General features: G+C 42.0%; 1 protein-coding gene across 2 annotated transcripts in view; it reads left to right on the forward strand.

Moving 5' to 3' along the window:
* Positions 1-14,805, forward strand: part of ZNF609 (zinc finger protein 609) — a 231,184-nt gene that overhangs the window by 28,110 nt on the left and 188,269 nt on the right. For both annotated transcript variants that reach the window (XM_044229614.1, XM_044229615.1), the window contains exon 2: positions 4,185-5,058. In XM_044229614.1, coding sequence (XP_044085549.1) covers positions 4,312-5,058 — 747 coding nt within the window. In that variant the 5' untranslated portion in view covers positions 4,185-4,311. The remainder of the gene's footprint in view (positions 1-4,184; positions 5,059-14,805) is intronic.

Below are 14,805 nucleotides of genomic sequence, written 5' to 3' on the forward strand. Positions count from 1 at the left end.
AAAACCAAGAGCTGGACGACCAGCTGACTGAGCTACCCAGGTGCCCCTATTACTTTAATACATGACAAACAGCTTGACTTTGTGTAAGACTTGACTAACAACTTTTTTCTTCAAATTCTGTAGATTTTTCATTCTTTTTTAACATTTACTATTGTAGAGCAGCCTGAGGTTGGCCCAATTTTTGTCCTTATAATTAGAAAATTTTGCCAGAATGTGTGTAAGTTTGTTTTTTTAAATTGATTTTGCTGGGGCACCTGGGTGGCTCAGTGGGTTAAAGCCTCTGCCTTCAGCTCAGGTCATGATTCCAGGGTCCTGGGATCGAGCCCCGAATCGGGTTCTCTGCTCACTGGGGAGCATGATTCCCTTCCTCTCTCTCTGCCTGCCTCTTTGCCTACTTGTGAGCTCTCTCTCTGTCAAATAAATAAATAAAATCTCTTTTAAAAAATGGATTTTGCTGAAAGAGCAGTAATCCTTTTCAGTCTGCATGCAGGATCTTTTTCAGATAAAGATCCTATTCATTTGTTATGTCTTAATGGGTTGCTTACCTCCCATTTGTTCTAGTTTCCTCAGTTTTCTTTTCACTGCTATTAAATGGTGGTATATCTCTCAACATTTCTCTCATTTTCTTTTTGCTGTCCTTTTTCTTCACGTTCTAGGAAAATATCTCAAGTTTTCTTGTTTCCCACAGTTTCAGTTCTGTGCTTTCTTGTTATTTCTGTGAATTTTAATAGGTAGTGCATTTTTTGTTTTCTTCTTCCTTTTTTAAAAAATGCCATATCCTCAGGTGCCTGGGTGGCTTAGTGGGTTAAGCCTCTGCCTTCGGCTCAGGTCATGATCTCAGGGTCCTGGGATTGAGTCCTGCATGGGGCTCTCTGCTCAGCAGGGAGCTTGCTTCCTCCTCTCTCTGTTTCTCTGCCTGCCTCTCTGCCTACTTGTGATCTCTGTCTTTCAAATAAATAAATAAAATCTTAAAAAAAAATCATATCCCCATATCCTTTTGTCTTAAGTTCATATCCTTTCATTTCTGCCTGTTTTCTTCTTCTTTTTTTTTTTTTTAAAGATTTTATTTATTTATTTGACAGAGAGAGATCACAAGTAGGCAGAGAGGCAGGCAGAGAGAGAGGAGGAAGCAGGCTCCCTGCTGAGCAGAGAGCCCGATGCGGGACTCGATCCCAGGACCCTGAGATCATGACCTGAGCCGAAGGCAGCGGCTTAACCCACTGAGCCACCCAGGCGCCCCTGCCTGTTTTCTTCTTAATGCTGTCTTTTCCTTATGGGCATGCTTCATTTATCTTGCTCCATATGACAGGTCATCCAGTACAGTAAAGTGAGAACTGTCATAAGCTCTCTGAGTACTATCATTTTTATGTACTTTATATTCTTTCCCCAATAGTCTCTGTTCCATCATAGTCCTGTTTTCTAGAGGAAGGTTGTGTTCATTTGTTTTGTTTTTTAGAGGTTAAACAAACATAGGGTTATTTTAATGGTTAAATTACATACTGATGATAGGGCAGCTTGGGAGGAAAGTGGGTGAGTTTTAGGTGAATGTGAATGTGTTATCTTCTAAGCCTTGCCACAGTTGCAAAGATTGCAGCAGTAATAAATTATGATGTTGGAAAGAACTATGCTTTAATGATGCACTATAGTGCAGATTCAGTTGGCATTCCCTTTTCTAGAAATACTCGTTGTCCCTCATAATAGAATTATTTCCAGTACCATTTTCCACTGCCTTACTCACTTATTCACTGCTGTTTTTCTAGCACCTAGTTTAGAGCCTAGCACTAGTAGGTAATAAATACAATTTTTTTTAAATGAATGAACAAAGGTGTGCTATACTAGTATTTACTGGAAGCCAAGTCTTCTTAGATGGTATTGAGAATTCCAAACATTTCAACAAAAAATTCCTTAAAATTCCAGATATTTGGGGCACTTGGGTAGCTCAGTCGGTTAAGTATCTGCCTTCAGCTCAGATTGTGATTCCAGCGTTCTGGGATCGGGTCTATGTCAGGTTCCCTGCTTAGCAGGGAGTCGGCTTCTCCCCCACTCCCCCGACTCATGCTCTCTCTGTCTGTCTCTTTCTTTCTTTTTTTTTTTTTTTTTGGTCTGTCTCTTTCAAATAAATAAAATAAATCTTTTAATAAATAAATAAAATTCTAGATATTTTCAGAGGTATCATTTCTCTGACTTCATGGATAATGTTTCCTTTACCTTGTGGGTGGCATTTTTTCATGGTTCCTGCATCATGCTGCCCCCGCCCCACCCCCTGACAGATTTGCTCTTCCTTTTACGAAGTAGGATCTCTGTAGACTCAATGCCAGCAATAGTTGTTCCTAATGGTACTAAGCTCTCTACTTGTGTAAAGGATGTATTTTTTCCCTCAGATCTACAGCTAAATGGCAAATTAACGTGCACACCTTTCTTTCTTAAATCCCAGTTACTAGCAAGCATTCACTTGGGACAGCTCTGCTGTTTTGGAGGATGTCTTCTTTTGTTTTTGTTTGTTTGTTTGTTTTGTTTTTTTAATATTTATTTATTTGACAGCAAGAGAGCACAAGTAGGCAGAGCATTTGAGTGAGAGGGAGAAGCAGGTTCCCCACTGAGCGGGGAGCCCGGTGCAGGACTTTATCTAGGACTCTGGGATCATGACCTGAGCCAAAGGCAGTCGCTTAACCAACTGAGCCACCAAGGAGCTCTGACATCTTCTCTTGTAACTGCACCCTGGTTCTTTGATGTTGTCATGAGAGAGTAGGTGAAAAATTAAAATTTGTCGTGTCTCTGTTCTATCCGTAGCATTTACTGTTGGAAATACACTTTATAGGATTCATTGTGCCACTACTGGTTTGCTCTTTGCTCTCTTATCTTATGAGCATTCTTTTCTAAATAGATATAGAAAGATGGTGGACAGGGGAGTGAGCAAGAACAGAACTCTTTCACTTTGTCATAAAGTAATATCTGGATGGTGTTTCCTGACTGCCAGGTTTTCTGGATGGTACACTCTCAAAGTCTCATGAGCTGGGAGACTGGAGTGTTACAAATTGTTCTGTCCCCGCTCTTTTTTAGCCAATCTCTGTTTCATGTGGTGAGACCTTGGTATTTATCAATACCATGCCCACAATCTTTTTTTTTTTTTTTTTAAGATTTTATTTATTTATTTGACAGAGAGAGAGAGATAGCAAAAGAGGGAACACAAGGGGAGTGGGAGAGAGAGAAGCAGGCTTCCCGCCGAGCAGGGAGCCTGATGCGGGGCTCGATCCCAGGACCCTGGATCATGACCTGAGCCAAAGTCCCTTAATGGCTGAGCCATCCAGGTGCCCCACCATGCCAACAATCTTCTATAAAAGTGTGAAGAGTTATTTCATACTCCGGTGTTAGGGGTTTTAGAAGTGTTTAGTCAGGGTACAATTTTTGTGTGTGTGTTTATGTGTGTGTTTGTCTTCATAGATATTTTAGGGGGACGTGGAAAAGGTTACAGTGCATTATGCTGTTTGGACATAATTTGAAACCTTGAGTTGAATAAGGCTTATTTAACTGAAATTAAGCTGACTAATTGAGTCCTCTCTGATGATTGCCTCCTTTAGTTGCAATATTTGGCCTCTATCCTAATGTTATATTTTTTCTAGTTCTGCTTGCTTTTTCTCTTTCGCTCTTATCCATAATAAGATTTTTTCCCCCCAAACAGTAGAATGACAAGGAATCCTTATTATTTTTAGTAGGGACAGACTTTGTTAATAGAGGGCTTTTACAGCCTTTGCAAGTCCATGTTCTGAGTCTCTGATAATTCAAGAAGAAGCAAGGAGAAAGGGGATATGAGTATAGTTGTACTAGAGCTTGAATCTGTTATGTGCCAGGGCCTGTATTGATTGAGGGAGGATTGCCAGCTGGCGGTGGTAGTAGAATTAGTCTCTGGGGAATGGGAAACTAACTCTAAAGGACCCGTAGTTAAGACTTATACATACTCTCCGGGCAATTGGAAATACTGTACTCTCCCCTGGGGAGATGGAGCGGGAATTAACTTTTCCCTGGTCCAATGTGACTTGGTTAGAAATACAATTGAACCTGTTTGTCTTGTCCATTGTGATGTGATAGCCCCCTAGGAATAGTCTGTTTTGTGTGGGAGTTTATTTCAGGCTGTCTCCTTGCCTGTATTGTTTCCTTTAACAGCTCTTTAAATTTTCTTTTTCCAGCAATGATGTTGTCCACTGGGCATGTACTGACCAATGTGACAGGTCTGAGAACATAGCTGAAGCTGAAAATAGGAAAGCTGGGGGCAAGGAAGAGCCTTGAATCTTGAGGTGGGACGTTGACTCTAAGATGTCCTTGAGCAGTGGAGCCTCCGGAGGGAAAGGAGTGGATGCAAACCCGGTTGAGACATACGACAGTGGGGATGAATGGGACATTGGAGTAGGGAATCTCATCATTGACCTGGACGCCGATCTGGAAAAGGACCAGCAGAAACTGGAAATGTCAGGCTCAAAGGAGGTGGGGATACCGGCTCCCAATGCTGTGGCCACACTACCAGACAACATCAAGTTTGTGACCCCAGTGCCAGGTCCTCAAGGGAAGGAAGGCAAATCAAAATCCAAAAGGAATAAGAGTGGCAAAGACACTAGCAAACCCACTCCAGGGACTTCCCTGTTCACTCCAAGTGAGGGGGCAGCTAGCAAGAAAGAGGTGCAGGGACGCTCAGGAGATGGTGCCAATGCAGGAAGCCTGGTTGCTGCTATTGCTCCCAAGGGCTCAGAGAAGGCGGCTAAGGCATCCCGCAGTGTAGCCGGCTCCAAAAAGGAGAAGGAGAACAGCTCATCTAAGAGCAAGAAGGAGAGAAGCGAAGGAGTGGGGACTTGTTCAGAAAAGGATCCTGGGGTCCTCCAGCCAGTTCCCTTGGGAGGACGGGTTGGTCAGTATGATGGAAGTGCAGGGGTGGATACAGGAGCTGTGGAGCCACTTGGGAGTATAGCTATTGAGCCTGGGGCAGCGCTCAATCCTTTGGGAGCTAAACCGGAGCCAGAGGAAGGGGAGAATGAGTGTCGCCCGCTAAAGAAAGTCAAGTCTGAAAAGGTAAGAGGTGGCCAGATCTGGCTGCCTACTGCCAGTCAGAACTGCCCTGGACTAACCACCAAATGCTTTGTGCACTCTGTGGGAGGCTCATTAGTTTGTGGGTAATGACCAATTACAAGGTCAGAGCAGCTGGTAATGATAATGTGGTTTTGTTCCAAATTAGGGGATTCTCTACAGATTCATTAACAGCAGGCCTGGGCATTTTGGAGAATATCTGTTGTTGGGGGCAGCTACTTGGTAGAATGAATTTTCTCTTTAAGTTGGAGAACCTGCCACCTTGTCCTTGTCCCACCCTCAGACACTTGTTGCTGGACATGGGCATCAACCTTTATGTGGCTGCCAGCTTGCTTGTATTTTATCCTCAGAGTCATTGATAAACTTTGTAAGTTGATGATAGGGTTTCAGTTGAGTGCTCGTCTTAATGGAATAAATGGTGCTGCTGGGTTTCTGGAAGAGAAATGGTTAAATAAGTCTCATGGAATGATATCTGTCAAGTGTTCTTTTGGTACCTACCAAAGAGTGAAGGGGCAGGTAAAGAAGGGAGCAAGAGGTACTGACTGTACTAAGAGGTATTTAATCAGGTCTTACGAGTTAGCGTTGTGGCTATGCATGTTTGGCCTTGAAAGAGATTGTTTGGCCACTAAAGGTACAGTTTTGGGCCAAGTATCTCCCTCAGCTATTGGTAATCAAAGTGTCCTGGTGGTTTAATAGCTGCCAAACAGTGTAATGATACCTTACCTTCTGCTTGAGTTGGAAGGACAGGTGCTAGCAGCCCCAGGAGGGGCTCTCCTCCTCTGGGAAGATGATCTTAGTTCATGTCTCAGGAAACAGAGCTTGCAGAGCTGGAGCAGAGTAGGTGTCAGTCTAGGGTCAGCTCAGGCTGCCTTAAACTTCAGCAGCTTACAATTTCCTGCAAAGCGGCTGGCCTGGTGATGAGCTCTTCATTGTCTCTTGATTTTTCCGCTCTGTGTTTGCTCACCCTGTGCTTTCAGCTGATCCCAGCAGATGCAGTATAAATTGGTTTCTCTGTAATTACATCAGCTGCAACAGGGAATACCTATTTCCATATGTAAGTGTTAATAAATAGAGGCTGCGTGTGTATGTTTGTGTGGTGGTGCCCTCTCCGTGCCTGGATTCCAGTGGTAGCTTGTGCTTTCTTTGCTGTAGGTATTTTGGTCTTTGCCTCCGGCACATCTGTAGCTCTTAGCAACATCTGGGCTTCCCTGGTAACAGGGCTGTGAATTTTCTTCCACTAATAACACAATGGTTCATTCCCTTTCACCGGAGGCAGCTGCCAGAGAAAAGCTGCCTGTGTTTAGGTGACAGATGCTATAGTCCACCTCAGCAGCGTCAAGTTCCAGCTGGCTACTGGCATGGCTTGTCCTGTGCTGGCTGTGATTTACCATTTTCTCTGGGGTACAGATGGATAATACTGTTTTAAAGAGGCCTAGGAGTACCAGTTCTTGCTTCTGTTCCAGGCCCATTAGACCGTTCCCTACATCTGGCTGCAATAAACTCTTGCCATATATCCATGTCCATAATCACTGTTATTCCTGTGCTGAAAAGTGGCCACTTTTTTTTTAGGGTTAGTTTGTTTGTTTATTTATTTGACAGAGAGAGTATGCACGCATGCATGCACAGGCAGGGGGAGCGGCAGGCAGAGGGAGAAGCCCAGAAGCCCGCTTACTGCCTAGCAGGGATCCGGATGTGGGTCTCTATCCCAGGACACTGGGATAGTGACCTGAGCCGAAGGCGGTTGCCCAACCCATGGAGTCACCCAGGAACCCTGAAAAGTGGCCACTTCGGAGAGTGAAAGGAACATGAAATCTTTCCTTTCTGTTTAGAACTATTAATTTCATGTCCCAGTCTTGTAGGCCCAAAAGTCATCTGCAGGTGAAAGGATTAACGATGCTGAGCTTCATGTTGGATTTAAGTCTAAATGTCTATGATAGTCTCCAATAGAGTAGCAAATGGAACTTGTTCTCTCTTGGAGGTCCAGTGACCAGTTGGGTGGCTGCCCTTCAGATTATAATTGGGCTGAAAGATGCAGTATATTCAGCTGGGAAAGCACCTTGGTGTCAGGGAGGTTTGCCCCTTTATAATGGAGCTGTGATATATAAGCCTTGTCTCCCAAGGAGACTGACAGTGGGGCAATGGAATGAGAGAGAAAAGGGGGAGAGATTTCTTCACTTTTTGGAAGAAAGAAAGCTGCTGGGAAATACTTTCAGAAGCAGAAAGTTGCTTTGCAGTTTGATGTTACTGTAAGCCAAAACAAGTTTCTTAGTTCCTTTCCCTATTTCCTCAACCTTTTTGAACAGTCTGTTTCTGGGGGTGCTTTTCCATAAAGCCTTTGATCATTGAAATAATTATTTAAGTAAATGTTAGGAAGTTGCTAGGAGATGAAAACACTGTGCAGGGAGCGAGTGTTTCTAGAATGGGAGGAGGGGAAGACTTAAGGGGGAAGAAGGCTAGGAATCTTAGAGCAGATCAGATTTTGGGAAATATGGACTCCAGGGTTTAGAGTATAAGAGGGGCTCAGTGATGATTACTATTATAGCTTGTATTTTAAGTCTTTGAAAACTTTAAGATTTTCTCTCTGAGTTATGGGCTTGCCTATGCCTTAATTGGCTTGGAATGTTCCTTCTATGTGGGGATACCAACAGAACTAAAACAGCAAAACAGATGTTTTGATATAATCTGGGAGCTGTATAATCTGAGCTGGGAGCTGTCATGAAGAAAACTCATAAAACTTGGGGAAGTGTCTCGACTGATGTCTCCCCCCTAACCATGTCCGCCTGCTCCTTCCCTCCCCACTCCCACCTTGGAAACCGGAGAAAATAGTTTGTGGTGTAGGGTAGAATTGTCATATATCTACCACTAGCTAATGAGGGAGATTTGAGTATTCAAATTATCCACCTCAGGACCTTCTTTTTCATCTAGTTAAGTATCTTGGGCTGTGGCTGAGGGAATTTCCTATCAGCCAAGAATGTGGATTTCCCTTCATGGGATCCTGCTTAGGCTCCACCACACCTTTCTCTGGAAGGTTTCACTGTGCTGTTTCCCAGAGTTCTAGGAGAGACCAGAAACGGCTCTTAGCAACTGCGGCTGCCCTGAATTGTTACTGAACACTCCTGCTCATGCTTCCTGCCAGCTGAAGAGATGAGGGTGGGAATGTTGAGGAATAAACAAGACAGAGCCTTTCGGCTCCTGCCTGTTCCCTTGCCTTTGGTTTGATTGAAAGGTTGTTAAATTAGGGATAGAAGGGGAAGAAGGGTGCCTTGCCTGAATGTTCCAAGCTTAGAGCTTAGTGCTTGCATTGCCACTCTGACAGGCAAGAAAAAAAGAATGTGCAAAACACAGAAGGCAGTGATGTATCTGTGCTGAGTCTGTCCTGCAGTACAGACTCTTGTCAGAATCAAGGGCTTAAACCAGGAATTTAAGGTGAGACTGATTTTTTCAAATCGTATAAAGTAACCAGTAGGCTCTAGTGGCTAAAGGATCTACAGGTTTGCAACCAGAAGCTCCCGTGGCCTCTTTAGCTGCTGTTTTTGACCTTGCAAGGTAGAAACAGTCTGCACTCTGCTTTCCTTTTTTGGGGTCTCAGCTTCCGTTACTCTCAGACTGCTACATATATTACCACTTCCCCCCTTAGTTTAGGATACCAAAAAACCCCATTAAGTGTGCTCTTTGCCCTTTCCCCTTCTGATCATGCTTGCTATCATATCCTGTGTTCTAAGAGCATCTTCCTCTGCCCTTGGTTTTGTTTTCCTGCCCTAGTTTATGCCTTGTCCAGCTAAGTTCTCTTGTGTTACAATTCCTCATCGCCCAATCAAGATCAGGTCTCTTTTTTTTCCTTCTGATTCAAGGTTTTCTCTCATAAAGCCTCCTCCTTCACTAGCTGTTTTTCTCAGCTATTGATGACGTAGCAGTCAACCATGCTTCCTGAAGCCAGATGCCCTCCAGTATTTTCCTACATGGGAAAAATTGAAAGAAGTTGATATTTATGTGGAACAGAGATGCAACAGAGCCTGATCTTTATTTTTTCTTCAGTAGCTCTGTTTTCCATCTGGGTGTTGTAATTCAAGGAGGGCCCACAGAAAAATTATCTTGTCCAATCTCCTCATTTTGTGGAAGAAGAAATTAAGACCAGAGAAGTCATGTGACTTGCCTAGGCTCTCACAGGTAGTCAGTTGCAAAGCCAGGCTTAGAAACCAGGTTTTTGGTGACCAAGTTCTTAGGGCATATTGTTACTCTGGGGTTATTAAAAAGTCTTCAGTTGTTCTGAGGGATTCTGTTTTCCCATTCTAAAAACTACCTTAGAAACATTGGATATAAATTCCCAGATACTCTTGAAACTGTTTTCACTATTTTTCATACCGATTTTAACATTGTAAATGCTTAATAAACAAAAGATCCCTTGAGTTTAGGTTTCTTTGGTATGATGATGATGTTTGCAAAGAACTATTTATAGCTGGTGTTAAGCCTATCCTATTATCTTGTTACATATAACAAAGGAAAGTTACTTTTAAACTGCTTTGAGCTTGGTTTGTGTGTATATGTGTGTTTTCTGAAATATTGCATTCCAAATTTCCATTGTAATCATTGAGGCATTGCCAGTTCCCTCTTTTTTTGCAATTGCAGGTAAGAAAAAAACCCTATTGCTTCTTGGACATATCACTAGTAGGTAGACCTTAAATGTATTGGGATATTAACTGTTTTAGAAAGACATGATATATACTGTTGAATACCATTTATTCAGGATATTAACAGTGCATTTATTTTTATTAAAAAATTTTAATTGAGGTATAGTTGGCAATTGAGTGCATTTTAGATCTTAGGTATTATACTTGGTGCTCAGTATGTCCTGGTGAATGTAACAGAGAAATTTCCTGCACTTTGGACTTTACGGTTTACCATCTACAATGGAGTCCCTAAAAGTGTTTCCCATAAAACCGTGTGTATCACATCACCTGAGTGTCAAAATGCAGATTCTTGACCCTACCCCAGTTCTGCTAAGTAAGTTTCAGGAGTACGGGCCCAAAAACTTCCAGAAGTCTCTCCAGATAATTGCTGTATACTTTATCATTTGAGAACCATTGTGAATTTTCTGTTTAAGGTGAGACTGGGAGCCACTTCTGACATAAAACATTAGCTTTCTTTCTAAACTTAAATTTCACATCAACTTTTATCTATAACTTAATGGTTAAGAGTATAAACTCTGGGGGTGCCAGGGTGGCCCAATGGGTTAAGCCTCTGCCTTCAACTCAGGTCATGATCAAGATCATGAACCCTGGGATCAAGCCCTGCATGAGGTCTCTGCTCGGTGGGGAGCCTGCTTCCCCCTCTCTCTGCCTGCCTCTCTGCCTATTTGTGATCTCTCTCTCTCTCTGTCAAATAAATAAATAAAATCTTTTTTAAAAAAAGAGTATAAACTCTGGAGCCAGACTACCTGGTTTGTTTCCCAGCTTTGCCACTTACTGAGTGATCTTGAGCAAGTTATTTAACTGCTCTACCTCAGTTTTTCAACTGTGAAATGAGGAAAACAGTAGTTCCTACATAGGGTTGTTATGAGATTAAATTAGTTAACGCATATAAAACACTTTGAAAGCATTCAATAAATATTAGAAAGAGAAAAACATGATTTAAGTTAAAATACGTCTCAGTCTGACATAGGCAATAATGGGCTGAAATATAACCACATTCCACCTATACAGAAAGCCCACTATAAATAGATAAACATGTAGGTTAAGATTTTGAGCACTGTACTCAGAAGAAGATCCAAACCTGGGTTGGGAAATTTTCATGCTGGTGATGGGTTCTAAAGGTCCTGATATTTATAGTGGGATTTGGAGAAGGGTGGAGACCGAAAATTGGCTTTAAAAAATCTTGAAGTAGCCTATTGAATTTCACATTTCATATAAATTAAGTTTCCTTTCTGGCCATATTCCTGTGGGGTTGGGTGTGTTGGATGGATGCTATTGTGGTTTTACCAGCCTGTGCAATCTCATGTATGCTGGAAGAGCACTAAATGCTTTTTGTTTCTACACAAGAGTGCATGGAAAAATCTAACTCCCAGTTCTTAATCTTCCTCCCCCAATGTGAACTTGTATTTTTGCCATTTGGGTATAAGAGCTTTTACCAGCAGAGCTCATCCAGGGAGGCAGCAGGGCTTGGGCTTTCAGGCTGGAGGTGGCAGTAACATACACAGCTGAGATCCTGCCACTGCTGGCTGGCTGAGCCCTCCTCTCTGTGGTTTTCACTCTTCAAGCCATGCTTGAGTAACCCGCCTCCAGAGCTGCTGACAGGGCCGTGTTCAGAGGCCTTGGAAATTACACTGCTCATTTCCTTATCATCCCCTGACCTGCAGTGCAGAGCCTTCTGGTGCAGGAACAAGGCAGAAAAAAATCCAGACGGCTCCCAGCCAGCATGTGTCAGGGGCTACAAAGAAGGAAATTGGACTTGCTCACTTCAAAACCGTGGGGTTAGGCTTTGATTTTTGGTTCCTGCCGAGAGTTATTTGTGTGTGTGCACATGTTCTATCTCTGTGTATATGTATAGAATGAGTCTGTGCATGGCAGAGCTGTAGAGGAGGAGCATCTGAAAGTAGAAAGCAGAGGGAAGATTGCTTTTCTCCGGTTAATTTCCCAGTTGTACCATTGGGATGGGCCTGGAAGGATTAGCATCAGGAAGGTGCCAAGCCATATTAATATTTTAAAATATATTTCTCTTGGTACAGTTTAGTCATGGCTGACAGCACCCACCCAAGTAAGAAGCTTCCCCAGCAGACTGAGGAGACATTTTTAACAAATCCTGTACCTGAAGTTGTTCATCCTAGATGTCACTGACGTAATCAATGTTTAAACTACCTGAGAAAGGATAGACTTTGGGTCAGTCTTGCGTAAGAGGAATGGCTCTTTTGAGATAGATGATAGTGTGACAAAAGAGAGACAGACAGAAGGAATTTATAGCATTTAGAGGTTTTCTGTTCATAGGGCAAAATTCTATTATATTTTTAGAACTTGTCCTCGATTTTTTAGTATTACAAAACAATCTGCCTCCTTTTTCTTATGTTGTTTCTCTTGCCCTAGGATACCCAAAGGAAACACTTTTAGGCTGAAGAAGTAAAATGTGGATGGTGACAGGCCCTTGAGCAGAATTTTACAGTCGTTCTGGTCTTAATTTTCCTTTTTTGGATTTCCACTGTCTTTTTTTTTTTTTTTTTTTAAAGATTTATTTATTTATTTGTTAGACAAAGATCACAAGTAGGCAGAGAAAGAGAGAGGAGGAAGCAGGCTCCCCACAAAGCAGAGAGCCCGACACGGGGCTCGATCCTAGAACCCTGGGATCACGACCTGAGCTGAAGGCATAGGCTTTAACCCAGTGAGCCACCCAGGCACCCCAGGATTTCCATTGTCTTAATGTCATTGGTGATACTGGGGCCTTTGTGAAGTGGGGGAAAAAATCTTTTAGCTTTCAGACACTGGAGGTTTTTTTTAAGTCCTAAGTGTCTCTCTTGTCAGAAGTACTCTGTAGAGAAGTGATTTCGCATGAGAAAATGATAGCTAAGGTGAGGATATTACTTCTGTTTACCTTTTTATAAAGCAGTAGTCCTTGTACCAGCAGCTGCAGTATCTGTGAACAATTGTGTTGGGCCTTGTGTTTTAACATTAACTCTTTCTTTGATTATGATACATACCAGAGTTGGAGATACGCTGTCATAGAGTGCTTTCCGTATTTATTTATTTAGAAAAATTTTATTTGTCATAGAGCATGCACAAGCAAGGAAAAGGGCAGGCAGAAGGAGAAGCAGACTCCCTGGTGAGCAAGGAGCCCAGTGCAGGACTCGATTCCAGGACCCTGGATTATGACTTGGGACAGAGGCAGACAATTAATCAACTGGGCCATCCAGGCGACACTAAGCTTCTTTTCTTATCTGTAATGTGGAAGTAAATAATAGTACTGACCTTATTGTGAGGATTAGATCAGATAAAGAACATTAAGCACTCAGTACAGTGCCTAGCATGTTGTAACTACTCAATAAATGTTAACTATTGCTGATATTATATATAATGTTATTAGCTATGAGGTACAGGTCATTGTGAAATTAAGTTGAAAGATATCTTTAGAGACTTTAAAGAGTTAAGTCAAAATCTGAAGGTTTTGGAAAAGAATGAGTTTATGAGAGCTTATGTTTCAACTCCTGGTTTCCAGGAAGGTTTGAGGAGAGAGAGATTTGAGTCAGAGCAATTGGAGCCATTGAGGTTTGGAGTTACATTGTTTGACAGATTAGTTTGGAAGTGTTTGTTGGATTCCTTTTGGTTCAGGGCTGATCTCAAGTTGAAGAACCTGGCTTTTGGGGCGCCTGAGTGGCTCATTTGGTTAAGTGTCTGCATTCAGCTCTGGTCAGGATCTCGGAGTCCTGGGATCAAGCCCCACATTGGGCTCCTTGCTCGGCGGGGAGTCTGCTGCTTCTCTCTCTCCCTCTGCCTCTCTTCTCACTGGTGCACTCGCTCTCTCTCATGCTCACTCTCCCTCTTGCTTTCAAATAAATAAAATCTTAAATGAAATAAAAGAGAACCATGGCTCTTGCTTAGCTATTTCCCATTAAAGTCAGGTTTTTTGGTATATATTCAGGCCTTCTGAACTATTTTTCTGAGGGTTGAAATGAATGTAACATGATTGCTTTAGAAAGGTTTTTCCCTTTTGTTAATCCTTAAGGAGTACAGACTTTAGCCTTTTGAAGGAATTAGAGCTCTAGGCTGAACAGTGAGGAGAAGAATGAGGATTAAGGTACTTACTTCTTTTTGTGAACTTGTCACTAGCTGCAGGAAATAAAAAGGCAGTTCTTAGATTTTTGGTAGTGGTCAGTTTTCAATTTGAAATATTGTCCATTGGGAGAGTATAATTTGACTGTGTGACTGAAAAATACACTAATTGAATATTTTTAAATTTGAGACCATTGGATTCCAGCCCTACTAGCAAATACTATATTGTGTTTAGATGAGCCAGACCTGACCATTAAATTTTTTCATGGTCTTTTTTTTAAAAATTAAGGAATAATTGACATAATATATTAGTTTCATGTATACGTGATGATTCAATATTTGTATATATTGCAAAATGATCACCACAGTAAGTACAGTTAACATCCATAACTACATATAGTATAAAAGTCTTTTTCTTCTGATGAGAACTTTCAAGATTTATTTTCCTAGCTACTTTCAAATATGCAATATAGTATTATTAACTATGGTCACTATGCCATACATTAATTACATCCCCATGGCTTATTCATTTTATAACTGGAAATTAGCTCCTTTTGACCTTTTTCACCCATTTCATCCACTCCTCACCTCAGGCAACCATCAGTCTATTCTCTGTATCCATGAGCTTCGGTGTTTTTTGTTTTGTTTAAATTCCACATATAGGGGTACCTGGTGGCTCAGTCAGTTAAGTGTCTGACTCCTGGGTTCAGCTCAGGTCATGATCTCAGGGTCATGAGATTGAGTCCTGCATTTGGCTCTGCACTGGGCATGGAGCCTGCTTAAGAGGGTCTCTCTTCCTCCCAACACCCACGCCCCACCTCCTCCCTGCACATTCATGTATGCATTCTCTCTCTCTCAAAAAAAAATACATTCCACGTGTAAGTGAGCTCATATAGTATTTAACTTTTTCTGAATTATTTAGCGTAATGCCTTCAAGTTCCCTCTGTGTAGTTGCAAATGGCAAGATTTCATTCTTTTCTTT

This window comes from Neovison vison, chromosome 13 (assembly GCF_020171115.1).
Source record: "Neovison vison isolate M4711 chromosome 13, ASM_NN_V1, whole genome shotgun sequence".
Taxonomy (NCBI): Eukaryota; Metazoa; Chordata; class Mammalia; order Carnivora; family Mustelidae; genus Neogale; species Neogale vison.